Genomic DNA, 27537 nt, shown 5'->3' on the forward strand with positions numbered 1-27537 from the left:
TCCAGGTTTCCACCACTGTGCTAACTCCTGGGCCTCTGTGACACTCTTATTATGTTTATAAACTTCTTTATTCTTTATGTTATTTTATTACCAGAGCACTGCTCAACTCTGGCTTATGGTTGTGCTGGGGACTAAACCTGGGGTCTTCAGTGCCTCAGGCATGAAAGTCTTTTTGCATGGCTATGATGCTATCTACCCAACTCAACATGTGGCACTTTAAAATGGCTAAACACAGCAGTTTGTTTTTTCCTTCAGAAGCCACCAATCTCTTTCTCTGTATGTCTGTCTGTCTGTCTGTCTGTCTTTCTCTCTCGTCCCTGCGCTGCACAAGTGACGCTCAGCTATTAGAGGTGTTTAGGGGGCTGCCTTTATACATATTTACCCTTTGCTTTCAACTTTCGTGAACATGAGTCAGATTATTTTTGAAACTTCCTCCTGCATGATGAAATCTGTCATGTATGTCACTTCTCAGTTCTGAACAACTTAGGTTTAAACCCTGGGCCTTAGCGCTCAACCTCCCTCAGTAGGAAACAAAATGCCCCAAAGCCAGAGAACCAGAACTCGAATTACAGCATTTGCTGCATGTTCAGGCCAGTGTTTAGAGATCACTCTCAGCCCCGGAGTGAGAAGGGGAAGCATCTGTGCAGTGTGTCCGTCTGCAGGGTCCGAGGTCGATTCATCCCCACTCCGCCACTTCCTGCAGGTGGATGAGAGCCAAACTGGAGAACCGGGCTGGCTTGGAGGAGAACTAAAGGGAAAGACAGGTTGGTTCCCCGCCAACTACGCCGAGAAAATTCCAGAAAATGAGGTCCCCGCTCCAGTCAAGCCAGCGACCGACCAGACCTCTGCCCCGGCGCCCAAGGTGGCTCTGCGTGAGACCCCCGCTCCGTTGGCTGTGACCTCCACAGAGCCCTCCACAACTCCCAACAACTGGGCCGACTTCAGCTCCACGTACGTGTTAACAATGCTGTTCTCATGTGTCGTGACATCCCAATTCAACAATCTGGGGTTTTTGTTTTTATTTGTTCTTTTTTTTTTTTTTTCCCTCCCTTTCTTTTCCCATGGAAGTGTTTCGACAATTTGGGGGTCGTTCCTCTGTATAAAGGACTTCTTTCTCTCGCGGGTCCAGAAGCCACTTGTGAGCTGGACTTGACATCACCACTGTCCAAGGAGGGTTTATCCCACTCACAAGAAAGCCTGTCATCTTGTCAGGTTCAAGCAGTCATCTTTCATTGGCCTGGAAGTAACGGAGAAATGCGGTTTCCCCGGTGTTCTGTGGCTCTCTAAGTATCCATCCACATTTACTCAGAGCCACTCCCTGCATGTGACTGGCTCTTTTTTGCCCGCCAGAAAGAGGGCTTGACTTCTGTCCTGTGGTTCAGGACCAGATAGGAAGCGATTTCCTTTCCTCGTTCATCACTCCTCGACACTCAGTGGAGCTTGGTGATATGTGTGTGTGTCATCTATGTTCTGTAACCTTGGTCACTGGGAAGTGACTTTGAAAACTGTGTGTGCACAGGGTTTGAAATGATCGAGGAGGCTGCTCTGTCACCTCCAGTTCTAGACCCAAAAGTAGAATTGCCTGGAAAGATTTGCTACTAGGACTGGCATCCGAGTAAGAAGGGTCTGAATACTAAGTGTTGATTTTTGTTTTCAAGTCTAGCTGTCTTTCAGAAGAAGCAAGTTTAAAGGCAAGGGGTCACGATGCAGTGCCGAGGGCACTGGGGGTTCACTCTCCTTGTGGAGCACGTGTCTTCCCATGTGTGAAACCCTGGGTTCGAGTGCTGGTATCTCATAGAAGCGCCATGTATGGCAAGGAACGGTGTTACGGTGTCTCTTCCTCTCTTTCAAAAATAAAATAGGCCAGGGAAGCCTTTTGGTGACACCACACATGTATAAGACCCTCAGTCCTTTCCTCAGTGCATTAAAAACCAAACCAAACCAAAAAAAAAACACCCAAGCTGAGCGGGAGTGCAGCGGGTTAAGTGCACGTGGCGCAAAGTGCAAGAGCCGGTTGGAGCCCTCAGCTCCCCACCTGCAGGGGAGTCGCTTCCCAGGCGGTGAAGCAGGTCTGCAGGGGTCTGTCTTTCTCTCGTTCTCTCTGCCTTCCCCATCTCTCTCTCTCTATTTCTCTCTGTCCTGTCCAAATACGATGACATCAGTAACACGACAATAACTACAACAGTAAAACAACAAAGGCAACAAAGGGGAAGATAAATCAAATGCAAAAAGAAAAACTGACGCTGGAAAAGGATCAAGTTGGCCAAGTAAAGGGAACAAACATGGTGAGGACAGGATAGCAAGTTTTTCCACACTTATGGTTGCTTAAAAGATTATGTATTTATTTATTTTTGATAGAGAAAGAGAAATTGAGAGGGAGAGAAAAAGACACATGCAGCACTGCTTTACCACTTGTGAAGCTTCCCCGCTACAGATGGGCACTGGGGGCTTGAACCCAGGTCCTTGTGCTTGGTAGTGTGGCTCCTCAACCAGCTGCACACCACCTAGCCCCCTCATATTTTCACATAAAAGGTTTCAAGTGCTACAGAAGGTCCACCCATTCTTTTTTAAATTTATGTTAATGTTTATGGGGTGCCAGCAACCAGTCCAAGAACTGGCATGTGTGAAGTCACTGAACTGCCGCCCTGCCTAGTTTTTGTTGTATACTTTCAGAAGAGAGAGAGAGAGAGAGAATCAATGCTGTCCCACCATCCTTTGAATTTCCTTGGTGTTGTCCATGGTGCTCCTTTGTGGTGCTGGGAATCAACCCCAGGTCCTGATATATGACACGCTATGTGTTCTCCTCACTGAACCAACTCCTGGGCTCAGACCTACCCTCTGTGGTCTCTGCTAGAATGTAGTTTCCTATTAGCGTGATTCCAAGTTGTAACTCCCTTCTTCTCTCCATCTTGATTGAGAACTTCTGACTTTAGACTTAAGCTTTGGCTGAACTAAAAGTCAAAATACCTTGCTTCCTGGGATTTTGCTTTGCCATGGCTCAAAGGCGTTATGACCCGTGTCCCCTTCCATAAATTTAGGGTCTGCCATTCTCCTGCCCTAAATATGCCTTACAGTCTTCTACAGGTGCACACGAGTACATTGCATTTAGAGCTGCATTGAGATGGGGGTGGGGCATTTGAAATGATGCGACCACAAAGTTAAAACTGCCTGCAAGTTCCGGGACAGCTGGTTTTTCTGAGCACATGTCTCTGCCGTGGGCTCCTGCATGTGGCCTTGGGCTTGCTATCTGATGGGGTAGAGAGGTCATGGCGCTGAGGGGAGGTCCAGCTACCACTGTGACACGTGTCTGTGGCTATGCCTTCTCTGGAGCTTTGAGTTACAGCTACCCCAAGGGAAATAACCAGTCCCGGTTTATCAGTGAGGAAGCCGAGGTTCAGGGGCGGAGCCAGGCAGGTGGAGCACACACCTTCCCGAGCATGGGCAAAAACATGGTTGAGTGCAGACATTTCAGTGCACAAGGACCCCAGTTTAAGCCCCAATCCCTGCCTGTAGCAGGGAAGCTCCAGGACGGGTGGAGCCGGGCTGCAGGTGTCTCTCTGTCTCTCTCCCTATCTCCCCTTCCTTTCCATTTTCTGCTTTTATCCAATAAGTAAATAAACTAAAGGAAAACTGGGAAGAGCACTCACAGAGTTCTGTGGGTGGCGGAGTGCTGCTGTGCTGTCTCTCCTTTCTTTCCCTGTCTCTTCTCTCTCTGAAAACAAAGGCTAGGAAAACAGGCCAGGGAGGCCCCAAAGGGTTATAATGTAAGCATAGGGAACAGGGCTCATTATCTGTCATCTTACGTGAAGGAGAGAGGGAGAGGGAGAGACTTGAGAATCAGTGGAGCAATTAGAATTTGCCTGAGGTTTGTGGCTACGTGTGACGCTCAGATGCAAAGGCAACTCCCGAGCTCTTTCCTCCCCATCACTTAGCCTTTGCCTGCTGTGTGAGCCCTGGGCGGTGCTGATTGAGAGGGCGAAGCCGTGCTCACGAGTCCTACTTATGACTGACTGCCTGTTTCCCTTCCAGGTGGCCCTCCAACACTAACGAGAAAGCGGAAACTGACAATTGGGACGCCTGGGCGGCCCAGCCCTCCCTCACCGTCCCCAGTGCCGGCCAGTTACGGCAGAGATCCGCCTTCACTCCCGCCACGACCACCGGCTCCTCCCCGTCCCCGGTTCTAGGCCAGGTAACGCTGCGGGGTGGGGGGAGCTCCAGGACCCAGCCCGTGGCATGCTGACATTGTCTTATAGAAGGAAGATTTGAGTGGTCCGGGAGGTGGCGCAGTGGATAAGGCTTTGGACTCTCAAGCATGAGGTCCCAAGTTCAATCCCCGACAGCACATGTACCAGAGTGATATCTGGTTCTTTCTCTCTCTCCTATCATTGCTCATGAATAAATAAATAGAAGGAAGATTTGGCTCCAGAGAGATAGCTCACTGGGGAGGGTGCCTGCATTGCATTGCATAGGGCCCAGCTTTGAGCCCTGGCACCACATAGGTGGTGCTATGGCAACAGAGAAACTCCTGTGCTGTAATTTCTCTATCTCTTCTTGTCTCACTACCTGAATGAAAAAGTGGCCCGTGGTGGTGAGATCACGCATATGTGAGGTTATACACACACCAGAAATAAGGCTCCTGCGGTGTGGTGTCTGGGCCATCCGTGTGAGATCCAGTTCATGCTGAGGGCTGAGAGACACAAGAGATAGTCTGCCCAGTAGAGCACACATCTTACCATGAGTTAGGTTCTGGATTTGAACCTGGATACTACATGGGAGCTCCATGAGCAGCATCTCAGTGCCCTGTGGATGGTGTCTCTTCCTCTCAGTCACTTTCAAGAAAATAATGCAAACAGGAGGGACATGTACAGAGCTGGTTCACGACTCACGAAGTTCCCCCGTGCCCCATCCCACAGGTGGGGGCCGGGGGCTTGAGCTTGGGTCCTTGCACACGGCCACGTCACATGTGCACTCAACTGAGCGCACCACTGCCTGGCCCCTGAATCTTGTTTCTGAAAATTATTTCTCTTCTTTGCAGTAGCGAGCTTTGGACAGGCATGATTTCAGTTGATTCCACTGCTCCCAGACTGGCTTTTTTCAGTTTTTAAAACAACTAGTAGACAGATAGGTAGATAATGAAGAACATATACCTTAGAGAGCGAAACCATAGCACTGTTCCACTCTCAAAGGAGCTTCCCTCAATGCTGTATTTGTCCCATGTAGTGCTGGGGTTTGGACCTGGGTCTTCTTGTATGGTAAAGCTTGATACTCTACTGGCTGAGCCATCTCTTGGCCTCTGTAAATAGCGTCTGAAGGCGTGTGCAGATGGCTCATGAGCTGTCTGTGGGCACCTCCCTCTGTCCCCCTCTGACCACACATGACCGAAAGCTGGCATTGTTGTGTCTTCATGGCGCTTTCGGGTGTCCTAGCAGTCTCACGGGGTAACTTGCACAGAGTTAATAAGCACCTCTCCTGCCTTTCCAGCCTCATCTCCTCCTCCCACTCGGCCCTTCCATGAAGCTGGGGTGCACTCACCCCCGGATTCTGCTCCTCCTCCCGGACCCCTGGCAGTGTGTCCTCACCACCTGGCGCCCTCTGCCCACTGTGTCCTTTCTCCACAGCCCTAGTTCTCGACCTCCTTCTCGTCCTCCGAAGCCCAGCTCACACAGCACCCGCTCTGGCGAATTGTCCCTGTCACCCCCCTTCCCCTCTGTGCCTTTGGGGGCCTGTGGGAACCTGTGCTTAGTGCACTGGTTTCTGCCAAGCACTGTGCCTTGTCCTCTGCTTCTCGTCCTCTGCTGTGTGCGAGAGCATAATAAAGTGCTTCGTCTGCCATGAGGGGGAGACAGAGATGACATCTCTTTGGGTTATTTATTCATTTACTGGTGGGATGGGGAGAGAACCAGAACATTACTCTGACATATGCAGTCTGGGGATGGAACCCCATGCCTCATGCCAGAGGGCCTGGTCCTCTACCCATTGCAAAGGTCCCGGGCCGTGAAATGGCCATTTCACTCATTCTCTTTAAGCCTCTTGCACAGAGGTGAACAAGAGATGGCGACTATAGGTCAGCGCGCCCTCACCCCACCCCCCAGTTCTCTACAAAGGAGCCCAAAGAAGCACATTCTACTCAGCTGTACTGCCTGTGTACCCCTGAGCTGTACTCACAGTCCTTTGGGGTTTCTGGAGGTCTCTGCTTCCACATTCATCTTCCATTAGACATCCAGATCAGCTTGGGAAGAGGAAGAGGAAGGGAGGGGAGGGTGAATTGACCAGCCAGCCTGTGGTTTAAAGGGACCAGGCCCAACCAGTCATTCTGAGTATGGGCTTGTGTAAACAGAACATTCTGCATGGACAGACACGGCTTTGTATGCAGGCCGATGGGTTTTTACCTCCACTTCTGGAAGTACAGTTGACCCTTGAGTGATGTGGGTTTAAACTGTCAAGTCCACTAAAACTGGTTTTCTTCCATCGATTAGAAACTTGAAAGGACTCACAGTCAATCCACCTAGCCTAGGAATCTGGGAACAGTTCAGGGAAGGGTCTGGCACGAATGTCGGCTATGTTGAGGATAGCTACCTTCCTCATCTGTCCTTTGCACCTGTGAGCAGAAAGTTGAATGGACACTCAGCATATGGCACACCACATGCAGCCGAGAGCAAGGGAAGCCAATACGACCAGTGGGACTTGTGGTAGTGAAGTAAAAATTGTCCTTGGATTTTAAGCTTTGTGGGAGGGTCAGTACCCCAGCCTGCTGCATTGTTCAAGGTCAATTGTAAGCTGATGGAGAAACAAGGGATCATGTGATATTCGTGCTTTGCTGGAGTGGGGACCATCGTGACCCAGTGTGTTCCTTAGAATGGAGGGACTTGCTCGTGTGACCTTGGCTAGTAACAACCACACAGTAACGAGAGGTCCTCTGTGTCATTTCCCCCACAAGGGTGAAAAGGTAGAGGGGCTCCAGGCGCAAGCCCTCTATCCTTGGAGAGCCAAAAAAGACAACCACCTAAATTTTAACAAAAACGACATCATCACCGTACTGGAACAGCAAGACATGTGGTGGTTTGGAGAAGTTCAAGGTCAGAAGGGTTGGTTCCCCAAGTCTTACGTGAAACTCATTTCAGGGCCCGTAAGGAAATCGACAAGGTATTTTTGTGTTCCTCTGCTTCTGTTCGATGAAAAACAATGTTCAGATGTGAAATTCTTGTTTGCACTGGTTCATATTCTCGGGTGGGACTTGCAGGATTGCTTTGTCTCCCAGTAAAAGCTAGAGTGTTGCATGTTGCATGTTGGCAAGAAGGAAGCCATTTATAGACCAGTAGCCATTGTGCGTGCGGTTCCCTTTGTGGAAGTATTTATTTTTATTGTTTATTTATTTTTGAATATCTACAAGAAGGGTTTCCACTCTGAAATCTAGAATATTCTTGTGGATTTGCTGGCGATTAGGCTTCCCCTTGTGCTTGATATAATCACTGCTATGCCCAGTATACACAGGCATGTGGAAGCCCACAGCATTTAGGGAAATAACTAGGAGGGTGAGTAATGCTTTTTCATTAAGGTCTCGTAAGAGCAGGAACCCTTAAAAGGATGTTGTTGAGTTAGTCCTACCTTACAGATGTTTGAAAGATTATGAGCCTGAAGAAGATAGAATGTCAATATACTGGGTATGCACATTTTATGGCCTGACACAGACCAGCCCATTGGCTGGGTGTCTGTTGTAGTAAAGAGCTGACCAATAGAATGGGAGGTTAGACTTGTGTCTCTGTAGAATCTGCTTATGTGTTTTAATTTAGCTAAGCATGGCCGTTTTAGCAGTAGGTGGTTCACAGTTGTAAACATGAGCACTTTAAAAAGAGGAAAGTCAGTGTCTGTCCCATTCCTCCATAAGATAAATATCTCACGGGTTTCTTTTTACTTTCAGCATGGATTCTGGCTCTTCAGAAAGTCCTGCCAGTCTAAAGAGAGTGGCTTCGCCTGCAGCCAAGCCAGCCGCACCAGGAGAAGGTGAGACCCTCACCCCAGCTGCCTTCTGTCAAAGGGCCTGAGGGTGGGATCAGAGGCCAGACAGAAATGGGGATGAACTTGATGTCAGCTGAGAGGGAATGATGTTACTTGACATTTGGGGTATGAAATGGAAGTTTAGCTCTTTCGAAAATCAAAGTGCTTTCTGGAGACTTTCAAAAATGCCATCAGAGAGGCTGGTTATCAAAATGGAAGTCTTTCTCATTTCACTTGAGGACGAGCTCTTTTGACATATGAAAGTGGCCCACTCCGGGTGACACTTTCTGAACATCAGTCACTGCTTTTCCAAGCATTGTCTATTCTGAGTTATAGATGTACAAATTTTGTTTTATCTTACGCACATGCACACGCACACACACACACACACACACTTTAATATCTGAAAAATTTATTTACTTTTATTCATGAGGGAGAAAACCAGGGCATCACTCTACTGTCATATGCGATGCCAGGGTCAAACTTGGGACCTCATGCTTGCCTGTCTGACCCTCTACACCAAGTCTGCACCACCACCCAGGCAGCATTGTCTTAAAACCATAGCTATGCGGCCCACTAAAGCTGCCACAAGGATAGCAGTGCTGTTTGTCTTACTCCAAGTGAAGCAGGATTTTACCTCCTCTGTCTCATGTCAGTAAACCAGATCACGTGATTTCCGTCCTCCCACCCCACCACCCAACACCCATTGTCAGTATTCATAACACAGTTGCTTTATTCCCTGACCTTTAACTTTATGACCCAAATCATGGATTCTGTATGCTGTTAGGTGGGAGGGGTTACGGATGAACAGAACTCCCATTATCCCGGCTCTTTCCTACCTTCTATGGAGTCACCGAGATACTGACAGACTGCAGTCGAGTCAGGTAGACTTTCCTTACATGCTGGAATCGTGTTTGCAGCTGGCAGACATCTGCCCCATTGGTCAGTGATTTCCATGGGCTCCAGCGATAATTTACAGAATGCTTGATTTGGATTGCCATTCTAAAACCGCTGCACCCTTTAGAAGCCTTTCTCCACAAGAAGCAGAATTATTATTTTTTTTAATTTTCATTTATGAAAAGGAAATACTGACAAAAAACTTAGAATGAGAGGGGTACAACTCCACACAATTCCCACCCCCAGAACTCCATATCCCATCCCCTCCCCTGATAGCTTTCCTGTTCTTTATCCCTCTGTGAGTATGCACCCAGGGTCATTGTGGGGTACAGAAGGTGGAAGGTCTGGAAGCAGAATTGTTAAAGTAGTCATGCCAGTGGAGATAGCAATGATTAAAGCAAAATGGTGTTTCAGGCTTGTAATAACAGCAGTTACATTTTCAAGGAATATATATGTATGTGGTGTGTGTAGGAATTGTAAAGGCAAATATTTTTCAGGCTACACATAGCACCTTAGAACCTCATCGTCCATAAGGAAGCACAACATTTCATTGCATCAGTTTCTGCTGTTACCAGCAAAACAGTCATTTGCATGTTTCTTTTGTTTCTAGACTTCTTTTTTAACCAGAGGCATTGCTCAATTCTGGTCTAGGGTGGTGCTTGGGATTGAACCTGGGACTTCAGAGCCTCAGGCATGAGAGTCTCCTTGCTTAACCATTATGCTATTTATACACCTCCTCCTCCTTTCCCCACCTACATAGTTTTTTGTATGGTTTTATCACCTTGACTTTTTGAAAATAAATTTTATTTTTGTTATTTTCATATGAGAGAGCAACAGAGACACAGAGAAAAACAGACAGAAAGACCGGAGCCCTGCTCAGCTCTGGCCATGGTAATTCTGGGGATTGAACCTGGGACCTCAGGGCCTCAGGCATGCCAGTCTTTTGCAGAGCCACTATGCTGTCTCCCCAGCCCTTGATGGCTTTTTAAAACTGCTAGGAAAACAAGACAAAAAGCCATTTAAAAACAGCTTGTGGTGAGTCGGGTAGCGCAGCGGGTTAAGTGCACGTGGTACAGAGCAGCACGAAGCGCAAGGACCGGCGTAAGGATCCCGGTTCGAGCCCCCGGCTCCCCACCTGCAGGGGAGTTGCTTCACGGGCGGTGAAGCAGGTCAGCAGGTGTCTGTCTTTCTCTCCTCTCTGTCTTCCCCTCCTCTCTCCATTTCTCTCTGTCCTGTCTAACAACGAAGACATCAGTAACAACAACAATAATAACTACAACAAAGAAACAAAAACAAGGACAACAAAAGGAAAAAATAAATAAATATAAAAAACTTTTAAAAAAAAGTTCATGCACTTAGTATAACATAGAGCAAGTTCTGACCGGTTCCCTGGGTTCTCTAGGCTGTATTGAATTAAGTCTCAGAGGGCCAGATTACATATCCCCTTGCTCTCACCTGATAAGTATCTGACTCTGGAGCCACCTTCGTTTCCTCCTCTGCAAAGTAGGCCCAATAGCCACCTTCTGAGGTAGGAAAGTGTGAGGACTCCAAGATGTGTGGTCTTAGGAGAGAGGCCAACTAACACTCGCCACCTGCCCCTCCTTCCAGCTTCATCTCCTGGATTCCCAGTGCAGACTGAAAGCAGTGAGCATTCCCACCACGCAGCTGAGGCGAGTGCTGTTTTGTCAGGAAACAGGCCCAGAAGCCAGGCCATGCGCAGCCAGGGCCTCTTGACCCTGTGTGTAAAGTCGGGCTACAGAAGAGAGTGCAGGTCCTATACCAGTTGATATTTATCGCATCCATTTTTGAAATGCCCAGGGTATTGGAAATCTTAGGAGAGCTCGCTGGCATTCTAGAAGACACTGGGAGGGCACTGGCATTTGAGAGCTGAGAAAAACAACTTGTATAGATGGAGCCCGTTATTGATACGGCACTAAACGCAATCAAACTAAAGTAAGCCATAAAGATTAGATTAAAAGCTTGATTACTACTGTCCAGGTAGCCCTGAAGGTAGTAGCTCAGAAACCACCTGCTGCCCAGCCAGAAGTCTGAGAAAGGATCTGGGGCCTGGGAAGGTCTGTGGCACTATGCTCCATCCTCTGGCCGGTCTGTAGTTCCTGAAGCAGCCACCCAGAGGCTGGCCTGTGTGTAGGCCATGTACAAATAACCTTTCCTGCCCCCCACCCCCGCTGCCTTATCCTATGGCTTCAGTTCCCCCCAGAGTTGAGGCCTCTGAAGTGTCTTGGACCTGATAAACATTGTCAACTCACATCTACCCTTCAGGAAGGTGACCTTTCAGTGCAGCCATCCCAGGCTCGTTTGCAGGGCCAAGGAGCTTGTCTTAAAGCAGAACATAGGGCTAAGAGCAGACCGCAAAGGGATAGTGAGAAATCAGAAAATGGGAGGGAAATGTCCCGATTGGCGCTGCCAGACCTTGGTTGGTTTTCTGGTGAGGCAACTCATGTTTCCAGTTCTCGCTGTGGAGGTGTGTGTTCCCAGGCTAGGGAGCCACAGACAGCCTTCCCTCCCCCCTCACCCCCGTGTCTGCCAGGGGCTGTGGAGCCTTCCCCCAGCCAGGCTGCAGCCTCAGTCTTCTGCTCAGCCTTGTTAAGGGTGAAGGAGCCCTTGGGGGAGTCTCGCATTAGCACAAGTATTGGGAGGGCTGGGGAATTTTTTTCAGCTCTCCTTCTCAAGAGAATCTCACAAAGGACCCCTCCAGGGTAGAGTAATCACTTCATAATTATCAGCTCTGAACTTGTGAACCTTCATCTCAAGGCACATACACCACCCGTCATTTAAAAAGAAGTACCTTTCAGGTATAAGTTGATTTTTTTTTAATATTTACTTATTTATTTCCTTTTTGTTGCCCTTATTGTTTTTATTGTTGTTGTAATTATTGTTGATGTCGTCGTCATTGTATAGTAAAAGGTGATTTTTATTGCTGTTTCTAAAAACCGCATATGCAGAGGCCTAGGAAAAGATGGAGAAGTGGAAGCAAGATAGATTCCCAGTTCTGTGCCTCTTACATCCTGCTCTGCGCAGCGTCTCGAGCTTTTACGTCTAGCCGTTGTTCTGGGGGTACGACCTCGGTCCAGCCTTAGAAAACCAGCTGTTCTTAGTGACAGAGAGATCTCCTTTGGCATGCACACTGCATCCGTCTGGCTCGGTTCTTTTGCTGACAAAATGTCCCGATGGCGGAGAATGCCGCGGCCAGTCTTCTCAACTTGTTGGGAAAGCCTGTTGATTCTCTGGCACTGGGGCCACGTGGCTCTTGTCGGCTGTCTGCTCTGTTTGGACATGCACCTGAGTGCCTGCTGTTCACTAGATGACGTGTGCTTGGGGTTCGTGTGCTCACAGCCACCCGCCCTCTGTGTGAATGGCAGGACACAACATACGTCTTCACTCAGGCGCTTGAATAGTGAAAAATGCACCTCAATTCACATAAAGGGTCAAAATCTTTTCTGAAACTGAGACCCTCCTAACCGAAACACGGAAATTCGCTGTTAAGAGCCTACACAGGAAGCACACTATCACTCAGGGATCACCCACCACTTGGGCACTCAGGAAAGGGGAGTTCTGAGTTAGGGTAGAAGCTGTTTTCGCTGACAGAAATCCTGGAGTTCACTCATAGCTCACTCGTGGAAGACTCAGCTGGTTTGCATGTTCCTATAGTTGGCTTTCCTCAGGAGCCTTCTCCTTGTCTGCAGGAACTGGGCTCTTGTGTGCGGGGCGGGGGAGGGGGGGTAGTTTGGGGCTAAGGGGTCCTGGAAACCCATAACCAACCTTCCTTTCATATGGGTCTAACTTCTTTTGTTCGTAAACTTGCTTTTGCCAAGCTTTCCGGGATCTCTGTAAACAACCAAGTTCTCTCCATTATCTCAATATTTCTCCCCACCAGAATTTATTGCCATGTACACTTACGAGAGTTCTGAGCAAGGCGATTTAACCTTTCAGCAAGGGGATGTGATTTTGGTTACCAAGAAAGATGGTGACTGGTGGACGGGAACAGTGGGCGACAAGTCCGGAGTCTTCCCTTCTAACTATGTGAGGCTTAAGGATGCAGAGGTAAACCCACGTGAATGAACCGTCTCCTTTCTTCTTCCTGTGTGGGGTGTCACGGTGTTCGACCAGGGAACTCTTATGTGCTGGGTTTTGCTACGTTCTGAACGGTGGCAGCGAATATACAGTGTGACCTGTCACTGTTCAGACGTGTCCCTGTGTGCTCCAGGGTAAGCCTGGGCTTCCCGCCAGCAGCAGGACTCTGAGGGGACAAGGTGGAGGCCGAATGTGACACTGAGTCGGCATCTCATTTCTGCATGTAAACTGCCTGTGGGTTTGGAATCAGCATTCTCGATCAGATCTTCACAGTCAATAGTTTTGGATACTCAGCAAAGAGACAGCCGTTGGCTCACGTAAACGAGTAATTTTGGTCACACTGACCCCAAGGTACTGAGTAATAAAGAGTTTCAAATATATATATATATGGTTATTTCATGAGAGATTAGAATCAGATCATTTTACCATCTGCAGTGCCAAGGAGTGAACACGGGCCCTCACACATAGAAGTCCTGGGCTCTCTCTACCTGCTGAACGGTCTTCATCGGTCACAAAAATGTCTTAGTTTTTATTTACACAGTAGGAAGAGTCAAGGCCCAAGAGGTTGTGATCTGTTGGATAGGGCCTACACTAGGTCTCTGTCGACTAGAGACTGGATTATTTATCTTAGATGCTGTTAGCCATTTTTTTAAAGATTTTATTTCCTAGTTAACGAGAGAGACCTGAGAGGAGAGAGGGAAAGATTCAGGCATCACTCTGGCACATGCTAGGAGTCAGTCTCGGAGCTCCTGCTTGAGAGCCTGGTGCTTTATGCACCGCGCCACCTCCTGGGCCTCGAGCTGCTGGTGTTTCTCATAGACAACAGATGCCTCCTGTTACCAGTGTATAAATGAGGCTCTGAAGTTTCACTTGAAAGAAACATGATCTTCAGGTGCCAGCTGAAGCTGTCCGGTGCCCACCTGAGGATTATGAAGGCCAATTTCCAGTGGCTCAAGAGTTTTCTGGGTATATGTGAAGCCATTCAACAATCCACTGATCTAAAGAAACCAGCCAAGAATTGACCCTTTTTGTTTCTAACATGGGCAGTCAGCTCGTAGCCACTCTTCTCACACTCCGTAGACAAAGAGAAAAGACCATTGTCTCCAGGGTAGGCAAAGGGACCGAGCTTGTTCTCTCAGTGAAATGCCAGGAGGGGAGTGTTGGACTGGGCCACAGACTGCCCAGCACCCCGGAACCCTTAACTGTGCCTTCTGACATGCCCTGTAGCTCCCCCACCAACCATCTTGCCTCCCCTGCACCTCCCAGAGAGGGCTTATTTTTACAGGTAGTGCCTTTATCGTTGATATTGGTTATTTTTTCTCCCCCACCCCCAATTTTCCTGGCTGCAGCCTTGAGAGCAGCTTGTGGAAATTCCTCTGGAGGGATTTGCAGACGGCTGTCAGCTCTTGGAGAATCTGGCAGAAACCAGAAGGCAGGACTTGTCCCCTGTAGGGGAGCAAGTGTTATCATTCTCCACAGACCAGGGGAGGGGAACAGGCTTCCCCAGGCTAGCCAGGTCAGAGCCAACAGGAATCATACAGGTGCTATTCCCGGAGTGGGGTCAGCAGAGAGAAAGTGCTGGTTTCACCACCTATGGAAACTCTTAAAGTGACTTTTCTTAATCACAGTCCTAAATTACTAGCCACAGAAAAACTAGCAGCCCGGAAGATTTTGAACCAATAAGTTAGCTGTTACCTTAGAATAGTGGGGACATTTATATCGTTTTGTCTTACTTGTTTATTTATTGACTAGAGACAGAAATTGAGAGGGAAGGAGGAGACAGAGAGGGAAAGAGACAGAGACACCTTCAGACCTGCTTCACCCCCTGTGAATCTTCCTCCCTGCAAGTGGGGGCCAGGGGCTCGAACTCACATCCTTGTACTTGGTTAACATGTGCACTCAGCTAGGTGCACCACTGCCCAGTCCCAACAATGGGGACATCTAACAAGCCACCACTTCATCCTACTTGGACTGAGAGTCCAGTGTGTAAGGAGAATATTCTGCCAAACTAAAAATAAGTCTCAAATACAGAATTGGCCTGTGGGCATGGGAGAGGTTTTCTGTTCTAGCTAAAGCAGACACACAGCCAAAAGCCACACAGCTTTCCTACCACATCACCTTTATTTGAGATTTATTGTAGGGCAGGGGTAGACAGCATAATGGTTATGCAAACAGACTCTCATGCCCGCCCGAGGCTCCAAAGTCCCAGGTTCAATCTCTTGCACCACCATAAGCCAGAGCCGAGCAGTGCTCTGGTAAAAAAAAAAAAAAACAAAGACAAAAACCCACTTATTTTACGTTCTTCATATGAGACAGGGAATTGCACATGAGAGAACGAGAAGAGAGGAGTCAGAACACCATTGGCAGTGCCAGGGGTTGAACCAGGTGTGCAAATCCTGCAAATCCTGTTCTCTGCCAGCTGAGTTAGCTCCCAACCCCTTCTGTCACATTCTTATTCCATTTTGTTTATTTTACCCAGAGCACTGCTGTGTGAAAGATCAAACTTGAGACTGAACCAGAGGCATGAAAGTTTTTTTGCATAACCATTATGCCATCTCTCCCGCCCTATCTGCCGCATTCTTGAGAGGTACCTTGCCTTTCAGAACCTTCCAGTATGTCTCAGCTAGTGGGGTTGGCTGTGACATCTCAAAGCAAGCACACTGAAGCTTCTAGAACTCTGTCATTGGGCGCTGTCAGTTGTCTTGTTCTTTTTTTCATGGACTCCAGGGAGTGTATTACCAGCCTGTCCTACTTGCTCACTGGTTATCTGGAATTTTACTCATTTTGATGCACAGCCTATAAAAAGAGCATGCCACACTTGCCTCCTGTAGCTTCCTATGGTCAGACAGAAAGCGAGATGAGAGAAAATTTTGAGCACAGACGTCTCCCTGGTAAATGGTCTTTCCATTTCAATAACCACAAATGAAGAGGCCGTGGGAAGTTGTGTTCCTGGCACATGAATTGCTTATTCCTCGTCCTTCCTGTAACTCTCATTCAGTGGAGTGGGCCTTTTGTCCTGTTTTAATTGGAATACTTAATTTACTGTAAGATCAGGACTCAAGGGGGGAGAACTGATTCTGAATAAAGCACTTTGGAATGAGAGTTGATTCCAAGTCTGTGTTGGCCAGCTCAAACGGTTTAAAATTCCACCAGAGGAATTCAAGCCCAGAGCACCGCTGGGCCATTTGATAGCAGGAAAGAAACACGGACTGTTTGTGTGGGTTGAGCCTGAGAGAGAAAGCCCAGCATGCAGGCAGTATACTGCAGGGCCCTCAGGAACCTGGTGGCATCTATAAATGGAGAGGAACGAGAGGGAAAGTGGAGAGGAGCTGGAACTGCCAACACAGAGGTTTAGTCTTTAGGAGAAGAAGAACTCAAAAGCCAATGTGGCAAGCAATTAACTTTCTGATGTGCTCTGTTGTTGGGCTTTGGGGTGTTTATTACAGTTATTTGCATGTGTGACCAATTTCCCGATTACCATTTGAACCTCAAGCATGAGCTTAGCATGTGGGACTGAGACTCAGTCCTAGACGCCTCCTCCCTCAACCCCTGCCCCAGCACCTGAGCCCTGCACGCTTGGCTAGTCTTGCTCTAACCTCCCTTCGGCCCTTGCATCACGAGATGCAAATATTGATATTATACCCATGTTCCCCCAGAATGAAGGTGATGGCTCTAGGGGCTGGAGTGGGTTTGTGTCATTGTAAGTCTTTTTTTTTTCTTTTTTCTTTTTTATTTGCATGACAAAAAGCCTTCTGCATACCAATGAGACCTTTTGCTCTGTTTTAAGGGCTCTGGAACTGCTGGGAAAACAGGGAGTTTAGGAAAAAAGCCTGGTAAGTTACACCCCTGCTGTTTGCCTTCTAGTGTTCCACTGCTGGTTGAAGGGGGCTCCTGAACCTTGAGTTGGGGGGGGGCAGGAGCCTAAAGCAAAGCCGTGGTGACGCAGTCTGGCCACTACCACACACAGAGGAGGGCAGCCATTACCTACCCAAATGTCTTTCAGGCTGAGGAGAGGAGATGTAGACTGGATGGATAGTGGGCAGAGGAGGAGCTGGGAGCTGCAGGTTAGTTGTTTTGTTTTGTTTTGTTTTGTTAACTGTAGCACTACTCAGCTCTGGCTTATGATGGTGCGAGGGATTGAACCTGGGACTTTGGAGCCTCAGGCATGAGAGTCTCTTTCCATAACCATTATGCTATCTACCCTCCACCCGGAGGTTTTTTATTATTATTATTATTATTTTAATCAAAATGTCACTCAGCTCTAGCCTATAGTGGTACCAGGGGACTGAACCTGGGACTTTGGAGCCTCAGGCATAGGAATCTCTAGGAGTCAGTTTGCATAACCATTATGTCGTCTATCCCCACCCTGTGTAGCTGTCTTCTCATCCAGCTCCCCGACCCTGTCCCTTTCTCAATGGCCATAAGCAGAGATCAGAGGAGGGCCCCCTTCTCAGAGCCTAGGTCCCAATCACTCACCCTGAAGCCTGGGGGTGACATGGCACAGGTACCCACTCAAGGCGCCAGATGACAGTGTACCCTCTGGAGTCAGAGTGTCTGGTCTGCTTTTTAACAAAACTGCACACACTCTGCAGATAGCAAAACAGGGAGGCTGTGTAGTGGTGTGTCTGGTAGAGCTCATGTGTTACCAAGCAAGGACCTAGGTTCAAGCCCCTGGTCCTCACCTGCAGGGCACGGGGTGGAGGGAGAGCTTCACAAGTGGTCAGCACTGCTGTAGCTCTCTCTCTCTCTCTCTCTCTCTCTCTCTCTTCCCTTCTACGTTCCGTTTCTCTTTATTTCTATCCATTAGGTAAATAAATAGAATTATTATTTTTGGTAAATAAATAGAATTATTAAAACGAAAAGCAAGAAAGGGAGAAACAGATGTGAGATCCTACTGTTTATGTGGCCGGTCTTCCTCATCTGGGTCAGGTGTTTTTGTTTGTTGTTGTTGCTAACTAATCCCTAAAAAACTGGGTTGAAAGAGTCAACTCTGCTGTTGGAGAGGGATGCTTGGGGGGGGGGGGAGTCTATCTAGTACTCCCCTCCAGGTAGGCTGACCAGGTAAGTGAAAGGGGGGCTTCAGGCTGTCTGAGGATGTTCATCAGGCCCCAGAGACTTGGCTCTGTGGGTGAAATCTCAGATTTTTAAACTGTGAATGTTTGACATTTCAAAGGACCCGCTGAAATAGAAGACAGAAGGGCATGTTGAGGACAGGTAGCTTTGTGGCCGCATCCTATGAGCAGGAGTGTCTGAGGTCAGTTAGGACTCTCGCTGGGTCTTTCTTCAGACTGGAAGCTCTTGCCAAGCTAGATTCTTGGCATCAGAGGGGAGAATCCTCCACTCCTTGGAGCTCTGGGGAGCATCTTGGAGGACTCAGCCTGCAGAGGAACAATACTTCTGGCAAGGTGGCCAGTCACAGTGCACAATAGGGTGGCAGGGTAGCTGCTGCGTCTTTTAGAGAGAGCAACACTGTCAGAGCTTGGGCTTTATACCTGCTTCATCTTTCCATCCATCCATCCATCCATCCATCCATCCATCCATCCATCCACCATCCATTCATCCACCATCCATCCTTCCATCCATCCATCCATCCATCCATCCACCATCCATTCATCCACCATCCATCCTTCCATCCATGCATCTTCCAACATCCATCCACCATCCACCTTCCACCATCCATCCACCCTCCACCATCCATCCTTCCATCCATCCACCCATCCACCATCCTTCCCTCCATCCATCCACCATCTATCTATCCATCCATCCATCCATCCATCTACCCATCCATCTATCCATCACTCATCCATCTATCCACCAGTAGTACATTCATCTATCGATCCATCTTTCCTTATTCGTTTCTTCTTCCTCTTACGAATGACTGACAGGATGAGAATACATATTGATAGGAGACAAACACTTGTCTTCTGTTGCTTCTACAAGTTCAGAAAGCAGTCTCTCCAGACACGCCAGTGCTCAGCCAGAGAGGATTTTGTCTTCCTGTCCTTCACCTCCAGTGCGAGTAAAAAGGGTCTCCCCAAGCCTGGTCTGTGGCAGCGCACAGTTCTCTCTCCCTAGCAGACGTTCAGCTACTTGGGCCTAGCACGGAGCTGCTTGTTTGCTGGCTGGTTTGTTCATTCTCTGTGCTGAATCGAGTTTGCATTGAATCCCCTCCTTAACTCCAGCTAACCCTTTCATTTAACAGACAGAAAGGAGCTTGCCTTCACATGGTGGTTGCTACCTGGTAACAGAAGACAGTTTGGTGGCTGTTGTGTGGGGCCAGCCCAGCTGGCACCATGCCCCCCACCAGGCTTCTAAGGAAAAGAGAGTTCCTCTTACTACTGCCCTCGGCAGGTGGGAAAAGCATCCCTTGAGCTCTTCTGTCCACTCATCCACAGGGCAGGTGGAGACAGGTGGGGTCCAGCTGTTGGCAAAAGGATGTTGGTGGGCTGTATGGAGGGAAGAGGAAGTCCCTGGAGGGGAGTTTGGAGAGTCAGTTCTCGAGCTGATAAAGGCATCCTTGAGCAGAGTGGGCAGAGCCCAAAGGTCAGCTGAGCCAGGAGGCAGAGTCTGTGCCTTAGAACCTCCCTCTCCTGCCGGGGACCCCGCGCCATGATGTCTGGTCTTGTCTTGCAGAAATCGCCCAGGTCATCGCCTCCTACACAGCGACGGGTCCCGAGCAGCTCACGCTGGCGCCTGGGCAGCTGATCCTCATCCGCAAGAAGAACCCCGGCGGATGGTGGGAAGGCGAGCTGCAAGTCAGTGCCCCTTCCGCCCGCTGGGCCCCCTGTGCACGTGGGGCGCGATTCCCATGTGACACCTCACGCCGCCCAGACCCTGTGTGGCTTCCCGCCTTTAGACGGCCAGCAGCAGGCTTGCACGCTGGGGCCCCGCCTGGAGCTTTGACCAACCCCAGGGGCTTCCTGAGTTCAGATGGGGGGCGGGAGGCAGAGTCACCCTGACGTGTCATGCACGGCGGGCACAGCGCTTCAGAGACGTGGCAGCTGGTCCCGTGGCCGACATCTCACAGCGGTGTTTCTAGTTCCCGTGCGTGTGCGAGCTGGTGCGCGTTGCTCTTTAATGCCACGAGTAGAACTGCAGCTCCTCTGGGCTTGAGGGACCAGTGAGGTAGCTCGTGTGGCCGGGCACCGGCTTTGCCATGTGTGTGACCCGGGTTCCAACCCCAGTGCTGAATGGGAGGTGCTGTGGTACCAGGGGCAGCTCTGGTGCTGTGAGAGTCTCTGTCCCTCAAGCTGAATGGCAGAGCCAGCAGACAGATGGCATCAAGCATGTGCAGGGCCTCAGCTATACACACAATTGAGTCAAGAAATGAAGCCAGTGAAAACTGGCCCCCTGGAGGGCAGGAATGCTCCCTCTGGAGCCCCTGAGACGAGTTTGCCCTGGGGAGCTACCAGCGTGGGCCAGATTTACTGCCTGCAGGCCCGGACCTCTGGAGGCCCAGATTCCAGCCCCACCCAGTTTTTTCCCCACATGGCACCAGAGCCCAAAGCCTTACAAATGCCCAGTCCCACCAAGGTACCTACATGGCTAGGGTCAGTTTACAAAGAGAGATAGGGAGAATAGAGAAATGAGGGACAGCATGGCACTGAGCCGCCGCCTGTGAAGCGCCCATGGTGCTCCTGTGTGGTGCTAGGACTCTGACCCCAGCCTCACACACAGTCAGGTCGCTCAGTTGGACTAGTTCTGGCCTTCCTTCTTCCTTTTTGTGTGTGGAGCAAGGCCTGGGTTCCTGTGTGATTTCATCACTCTGGCCACTTTTGTTTGTTTGTTTCATTTTTCCATTCAGCTAGAAAGAAGGGAAGAACCACAGGAGCTCTTGAGTTTTCCCTGTTGCTGTAGCCCTTCCTGGGTGGTGCTGGGGCTCTCACCTGCACTGGGCTTGGCATGCACACTCCCCAGTGAGATATCTCTCTGATCCTCCCTACCCCCACCCTCCTTGCAATGTCTCTGTTCCTTTGCTGGGCAGGAAGTCACTTGCCTGTCACCTCCTGGGCAGGCCTGTTGGCTCTGGAGAGTAAAGTCAAGTGCAGACTGCACGGTCTTTATGTACTGCCTGCGTGCAGGACTGTCTGCCCTTGTCAGATGTCTGTGAGAATCGCCCGATCTTGAGGTCAGTCTCCACCTGCCACCAGCTAACGTGAACCCTGGCATTGTCACTCAGTGTCCCTGTGCTCTGCTTTTGTCATCTGGGGCCTGGGAGTCATTCTAGCTTTATCTTCCTGCACCTGGGTAAGATGGAAACATATGCTGCTTGGAATAGGGGGTGGCTCTTGCTCTTGTTATTGTCCATAATATAAATTTTATATTTCAATGTTGGCATTAAACAAAATCTCCGAACTGCCTGCATCAAGCAGCCAGGAGCTGGCGTTACGTGAGCAGCTTTCTGTCCTTGCACTCTGAGGTGTCACCTCTCCAAATCACACTGGGCTTGGTTGGCCCGTCTGAATTTTAGCCGTGTTGGTGAAGGCCTTTCCTCACGTAACACGGTCCTCCAGAATCTGCTGTCAACTCAGTGACATGTAAACCTTGTCCCAACGCCCACAAGGGACATCAAGATCTGGAACCTTGTTGGGCTCACTGATGGGATCCTTCTCTCACCAGGCACGGGGAAAAAAGCGCCAGATCGGCTGGTTCCCAGCCAATTATGTGAAGCTTTTGAGCCCCGGGACGAGCAAAATCACTCCGACGGAGCCACCCAAGCCAGCGGCCTGCCCTGCAGGTGAGCTGCCCTGTCTCCCCTCCAGTCCCCCTCACTCTGTTTCCTCCCCGAGCGTCTCAGCTGGGTTTTCTCATGGGCCGTGGACACTGTACTTACTTGCTGGGACTGACATCCAAGCACTGGGACAGGGAGCACACTCTCCAAAGGGGACCGGGTCTCCGTACAGCTCCGTAGCGCTGGGCACAACAGAGCCCATTCATTGTAGCTGCTGTGACATTATGAGCAGATTTCTCTCTTGGTCCCCTTCCAGCTGTGTAAGCCAAGGCTGGGGCGAGGGGACAAAAGGCAAGTCCTAAAAATAACGGCTGGGGTCTCACTAGGTCAGGAGACCGAGCTGGAGGCCAAGGGGGTCTGCAGGCTGCCCTGTGCGGCCGACTGAAGACTGAAATAGCTCCCCGTGACATTTCCCGAGAACAGAGGGGCCTCACTTACTGTGCAGGACGCCGCGAGCTCTCCCAGGGGGCTTTGAAAGAGCAGAGGGCACAGAAGGCTGAGCCTCCGGTAGCTTTCCCATTCAGGCCACCAGATTAGATGCCATCGGCGGAGCTGAGGGGCGTCGGGTTCAGCTTTGGGGCTCTAGGCCACCAGTTCTTGGGTGGCCCTGGTGGGAAAGGCTGACCTTCCTTCTACCCCATTTGTACCTTGTGGTCACATGCCTGTGCTCCGCTGCCCCCGCTGAAGTGGCACGGAAACTTGGGGCCGTGCGGGAAAGGAAAGGCTCGGCCAGCTCTGGGCGGGTTTCCCACCCCAGCCGGGCCGCTTGTGTGGGCAGAGGGAGGGGGTGCCAGCTGGAGGGCCTGGTGAGGTGCCCTTCAGTGCCATCGGCTTGGCTGGAACCCACAGCAAGGATCTGCTGAAGAAATGTTCTTGACTGTAGGCATTTCTGTATCTGTGATGGACTTCAAGCACAGAAGCTGCAGAATCAAAGACCGGTTTGACTTTTTACTGAGATTTGGGAGGAACTGGGTGGTGACTGCCCTCACAGTAAGGTGTGTAGCGTCAGAGAGAGGGGCAGGGCCGGGGAAGGAGGGCTGCTCACCCACAGAGCACATGCCTTACCAAAAGTGAGGCCCTGGGTTCAAGTCCTGGCACCATTGGGGTTGCCAGAGCAGTGTGCTGGGGTTTTCCTTTTTCTATCTCTTCATCCCCCAATTTATTTAATTAATTAATTAATTTATTTATTTACCAGAGCACTGCTCGACTCTGGCTTGTGATGGTGCAGGGGACTGAACCTGGGACTTTGGAGCCTCAGACATGAGAGTCTCTTTGTATAACTGTTATACTATCTACCCCGCCCCCAATTTTTTTTTTTTTTTTTTTTTAGTTTGGCTGGGAGAGGCCACTCTACATTATTGCATATATGCAAGTCTCTGAGTTCATACCCTGGTACAGATAGATGGGGTGGCAGGGGTGGAGAGAGAGAGGGAAGGAAGGATTGTAAGCTCTACAGTTAAGTATAAACAAGAGCCCACCCCCCATTAAAATGCACTTTTATTTGGTTTGCTGTTGACCTACAGTCTTAAAAGATTTTAGGAGTCTAGTTCCTGAAGTCAGACGCACCTGTCTACCCAGCGGTCCACTCTTGCAGAGACATCTCGGGGGTGGTGGCACCCACAAAAGCCTCCAGTGGCCAGTGTGGCATTTCCTCCAGGGACACTGTACGCAAGAGGACACAGTTCGGAAAGCCCAGAGAATGGCCCCCCTGCAGGCGAGGACAGAATCCCTCCCTCCCCCCCCAGGGGCCCGGCGCCCACCCGCTGACTGCGCCCCGTCTCCCGCAGTGTGCCAGGTGATCGGTGTATACGACTACACGGCCCAGAACGATGACGAGCTGGCTTTCAGCAAGGGCCAGATCATCAACGTGCTCAGCAGGGAGGACCCCGACTGGTGGAAGGGCGAGGTCAGCGGGCAGGTGGGGCTCTTCCCATCCAACTACGTGAAGCTGACCACCGACACGGACCCCAGCCAGCAATGTAAGTGCTGCCCCCCCCCCGCCGGCCCCCGCGGTGCCCTCGGTGCCCTGCCGCGGCCAGACATGCAGCATTGCTCTGACTCCCCGAGCCTGGGCGCTGGGCTCCTCAACAGCCCCCCGCCCCACCCCGCTGCCTCCCCCAGAGTCTCTTTGAAGACCTTCCCTCATGCAAGATTCATCTCTCTTGTGGGGTTGTTTCTTTGCTTTTGTTTTGATTTTTTTCTCTCTCTCCATTTCCTTCTCGTAGCATGCGCCCTCTCCCAGCCCTCCTACCCCTCCCACCCCTCCCCCTCTCTTTTTTCCTTTGATTATTTATCTTGTTGTTGTTGTTGTTCTGTTTTGAAATCATCTCGGCACCATGCTGTTGACATGCCTGACTCATTTTCCTAGCCTGGACTTTGCTCATTGTTTGTTTTGCTTATTTGTTGTTTTCCTCCTTTTTCTAGGAATCATATGTTGTCCACCCCCCCCTCAGGCTTGAAAGTCCTCAAAGAGACCCACTATCCCATATCACACTGCCCAGAGGGATGATGGGAGATGCAGCCTTGATCATGTGACTTCCAGCATGATCACCTACTGCCTTCTGAGTGGAAGAACTCACTGCAGAGCAGTTTACCTCATTTTACCTTAGTTGCATGTGATGACGATGTGAAGTTATTACTTGCAGAGCTATAGAAGCCAAACAAACAAAAATCACAAAAAGGAAGAAAAATAATAATAATAAAACCACACACAGGGTAGTGGGTCCTTTTGTGGCTTTCCTTGTGACTCCAGTCGACTTGCCCCACCTTTGCACAGGTGCTTTCCATAGTTTTAAGATTATTTTTAAATATCTATTTTAGCCTTTTAATAAAAAAAAAGAAGAAATGAATAAATTTATTCCTTTGCTCTCTTGGTTTTACAAAAAGACCCACTATCAAGGAATGCTGCATGTGCTTTATTAAAAGAAAAAAAATGTTCCAAATGTTCCATAAACCTGAGACTTGATGTATTTTTATTTTATTTTATTTTGGTTCGTTTTGTCCAGTGTTACCAACTAAATGGCATAGTTTGGGTTACTCTCCACCCCCACCCCCAGCTGTAGAAGTCCAGAGGCGTTCTCTTTGAGAGTTCTGTTTTTTAAAGATGTGTAGAATGCGCCCAGCAGGTGTTTTGTGCTCGTCTGTGACTGTCGGCTGTACCTTGTTGAGCATGCGCCCTCACATCCTGTACATAAGACACCCGTTTTTCCCCCACGGTGGAAACCGTCACCTTGTACGATGCCCTAGTCAAAACGATCGCATCCGTTTCCTTTCGCCCAGTGCCCTGCAACAGAGCACCAGCGTTTTCTGTCCAGTCCCAGATTTATCTGGTCGAGCTGGTGTTTCCTGTTTGGGGGGTAGGGGTGGGGGTGGGCTCTCATTGTGAGTATTCTCAGACCATCAGCCCATAGACCTCACCATGGAGGGAGGTGTGACGGTCAAAGCCATCCACTTGATCTCTGGTACCCGAAGTCTGAGTCCACTTAACTTTTCAAGGAATGGCATCTTTGGAACAAGGAATTCCCTTGACGAGAAGGAATGTATAGATGTCTCCCTCCAGTTCATTTCCAATGTTTACATTTTTTTTTCTTTTAACTAGACTGTGGGATTTCTGCAGAATAATATGAAATAGAGCTCATGGTCGCTTTGTCTTGTAGCCCAACCGTGTCTGTCTCTTACACAGCTGGAAGCTGTCAGTAAACATACCCGGGGCAGCCAGCCAGAGTGGGGCTGGGGAATGAGGCTAGCTGTTGTACTAATAATGACTTTTTAACCTCTCCTTCCTTCCTTCCTTCCTTCCTTCCTTCCTTCCTTCCTTCCTTTCTTCCTTCCTTCCCTCCTTCCTTCCTTCCTTCCCTCCTTCCTTCCCTCCTTCCCTCCTTCCTTCCTTCCTTCCTTCCTTCCTTCCTTCCTTCTTTCCTCCCTTCCTTCTTTCCTCCCTTCCTCCCTCCCTTCCATGTGGACAGGAGGTGGTGCTGGGCAAATGCCGAGCTCCTCCTCACTCCCAGGGCGTGGGAAGGGGCACTTCAGTATTTTCATGGACGTGAATGTAAAATATATAAATATATAAACCTGCGGCTTTAACAACTGTAATACAACCTTTTGAACTAGTTACATGTATAGATAATTAAATTCTTCATATAAAAGTTAGACGGAAATGTCTCTGTGTTCTTGATGTCAGAACCCTGAACTGGTGGTGGTGATGGGGGACCCTGGAGTCTCAGGGACATCCTCAGATTCTCAGTCTTATCCAAAAGGCCCTCCCGTCCCACTGCCTCTGCCCTGCCCTCTTGAATCAATCTGTAAATTGTTTGCCCCTTAGACTTCTGGTTTCAGGGGCTGGGAGCTGGATCAGCAGGCAGAGCACATGCCTTATCTTGAGCAAGACTATGGGTTCAGCACCATGGACAGCGGGGGTGGGGTTTGCTGTAAATGGTGGAGAGATACTTTGCTGTCTCTACTCTGCCTCAGCCTCTCCTCTCCCTCCTTCTCTCTGAATATATGGAATAAAAACATTCAGCTAGGCAGGCTACTCAAAGCTCCCATGCATATGTGAGCCCCTCAGTTCACTTCCTGATGCCATTATTACTATTATCATAAAAGATTCCAGTTACAAAGACTATGACTTGCCATCAAGCTTAGCAGTTAATGATCATGTCAGGCTTTTGGGATGTGTTGTCACTACATTGACAGGCATATGATTGGATTGAGGGTATAAGACACTCATCACAAATTAGGGTCTGGACACCCCCAAAATAACAGGGGTACTGATGAGAATGTTTACACCTTCCCTGCTGTTCTCCCAGTCCCTACCCTCACATCCACCTTCCACACCTTAGTCTTATGACCATGGCTGAAATAAGCCAGTGGACACAGGGACAGGACTGTGATGGCCATGTGCTTGGGTGTGTTCTGACTTGCTGACTGGCACTCCTGCTGTGGAGTTGGAAAGAGGCTTCCATGGTCCATTAAGCAGATGTGTTTTGTTGGGGAGGGGTCCACGCACCATTGAGAGATGGGAGGGCGTCAACCTGGGTTCTGTGGAGAGTGCCAGTCAAGATGGGCCTTGGCCTGGGGGAGAAAGTACAATTTCATGTGACACATCAGAACGGGAAGGAGACAGGTGACACCATAAAGAGAATCGGTAGAGAATTCTGGCTGTGTGAAGGCTTAGGGGTGAGGGGAGAGGAGCACTCCATCACTGTCCCCACTCCTTCCCTCCATGGAGGCAGCAAGCCCCCATCTTTCCCAGGACCCCTTCATCTTCTCCAGCCTTGAGTCTTGGCTGAAGAGTTGTCTTATCAAGGTGTGTAATCCCCTCTGGGTAGAACAATCCTCCAGGCTTGCCTCCAGGTGTGGGAAGCTGACACAGGTGATTCCATTTGATGGCAGGGTGACCCGCTGAGCTGGTGCTTCTCACTCAGAGGGAACGCTACTGGCATCCACTGGGTGGAGGGTGGCCATATTACTGAGTCTCCCGAAACACACAGGAAAAGGACGGTCCCTCACACAGAGACCCCAGCTACCACCAGCACCAATCCTGGGAAACCCAGACCTCATCCCACTTGCCTGTGGTCTGCCCAGTTGCTCCTGGCTCCAGATGTTGCCTGTTGGTGACTGCTGAGGTTGGTTTATGGTGGTGCGGGGGATTGAACCTGGGACTGTAGAGCTTTAGGCATGAGAGTCTCTTTGCATAACCATTATGCTATCTACCTCCCCACCCTAAGCAGGAGGGGTTTTTTTGTTTAATTTTTTTTCTTTGTATTTTATTTTTACATCCTTTAGCCCAAACTGGCCCAGGAGATGGTTCAGGAGGGAGA

General features: G+C 49.6%; 1 protein-coding gene across 5 annotated transcripts in view; it reads left to right on the forward strand.

Moving 5' to 3' along the window:
- Positions 1-27537, forward strand: part of ITSN1 (intersectin 1) — a 209352-nt gene that overhangs the window by 136340 nt on the left and 45475 nt on the right. For 3 of the 5 annotated variants that reach the window (XM_060198668.1, XM_016186705.2, XM_060198666.1), the window contains 9 exons: positions 704-951; positions 4030-4189; positions 6938-7143; positions 7919-8001; positions 12791-12957; positions 16775-16820; positions 19621-19742; positions 21607-21724; positions 23506-23697. In XM_060198668.1, the coding sequence (XP_060054651.1) occupies positions 704-951; positions 4030-4189; positions 6938-7143; positions 7919-8001; positions 12791-12957; positions 16775-16820; positions 19621-19742; positions 21607-21724; positions 23506-23697 (1342 nt within the window). Of the gene's footprint in view, positions 1-703; positions 952-4029; positions 4190-6937; positions 7144-7918; positions 8002-12790; positions 12958-16774; positions 16821-19620; positions 19743-21606; positions 21725-23505; positions 23698-24142; positions 25868-27537 lie in introns of those variants that run through there. The other 2 variants (XM_060198669.1, XM_060198667.1) reach the window with 2 other exon arrangements.

The sequence above is a fragment of the Erinaceus europaeus genome, chromosome 9 (assembly GCF_950295315.1).
Source record: "Erinaceus europaeus chromosome 9, mEriEur2.1, whole genome shotgun sequence".
Classification (NCBI taxonomy): domain Eukaryota; kingdom Metazoa; phylum Chordata; class Mammalia; order Eulipotyphla; family Erinaceidae; genus Erinaceus; species Erinaceus europaeus.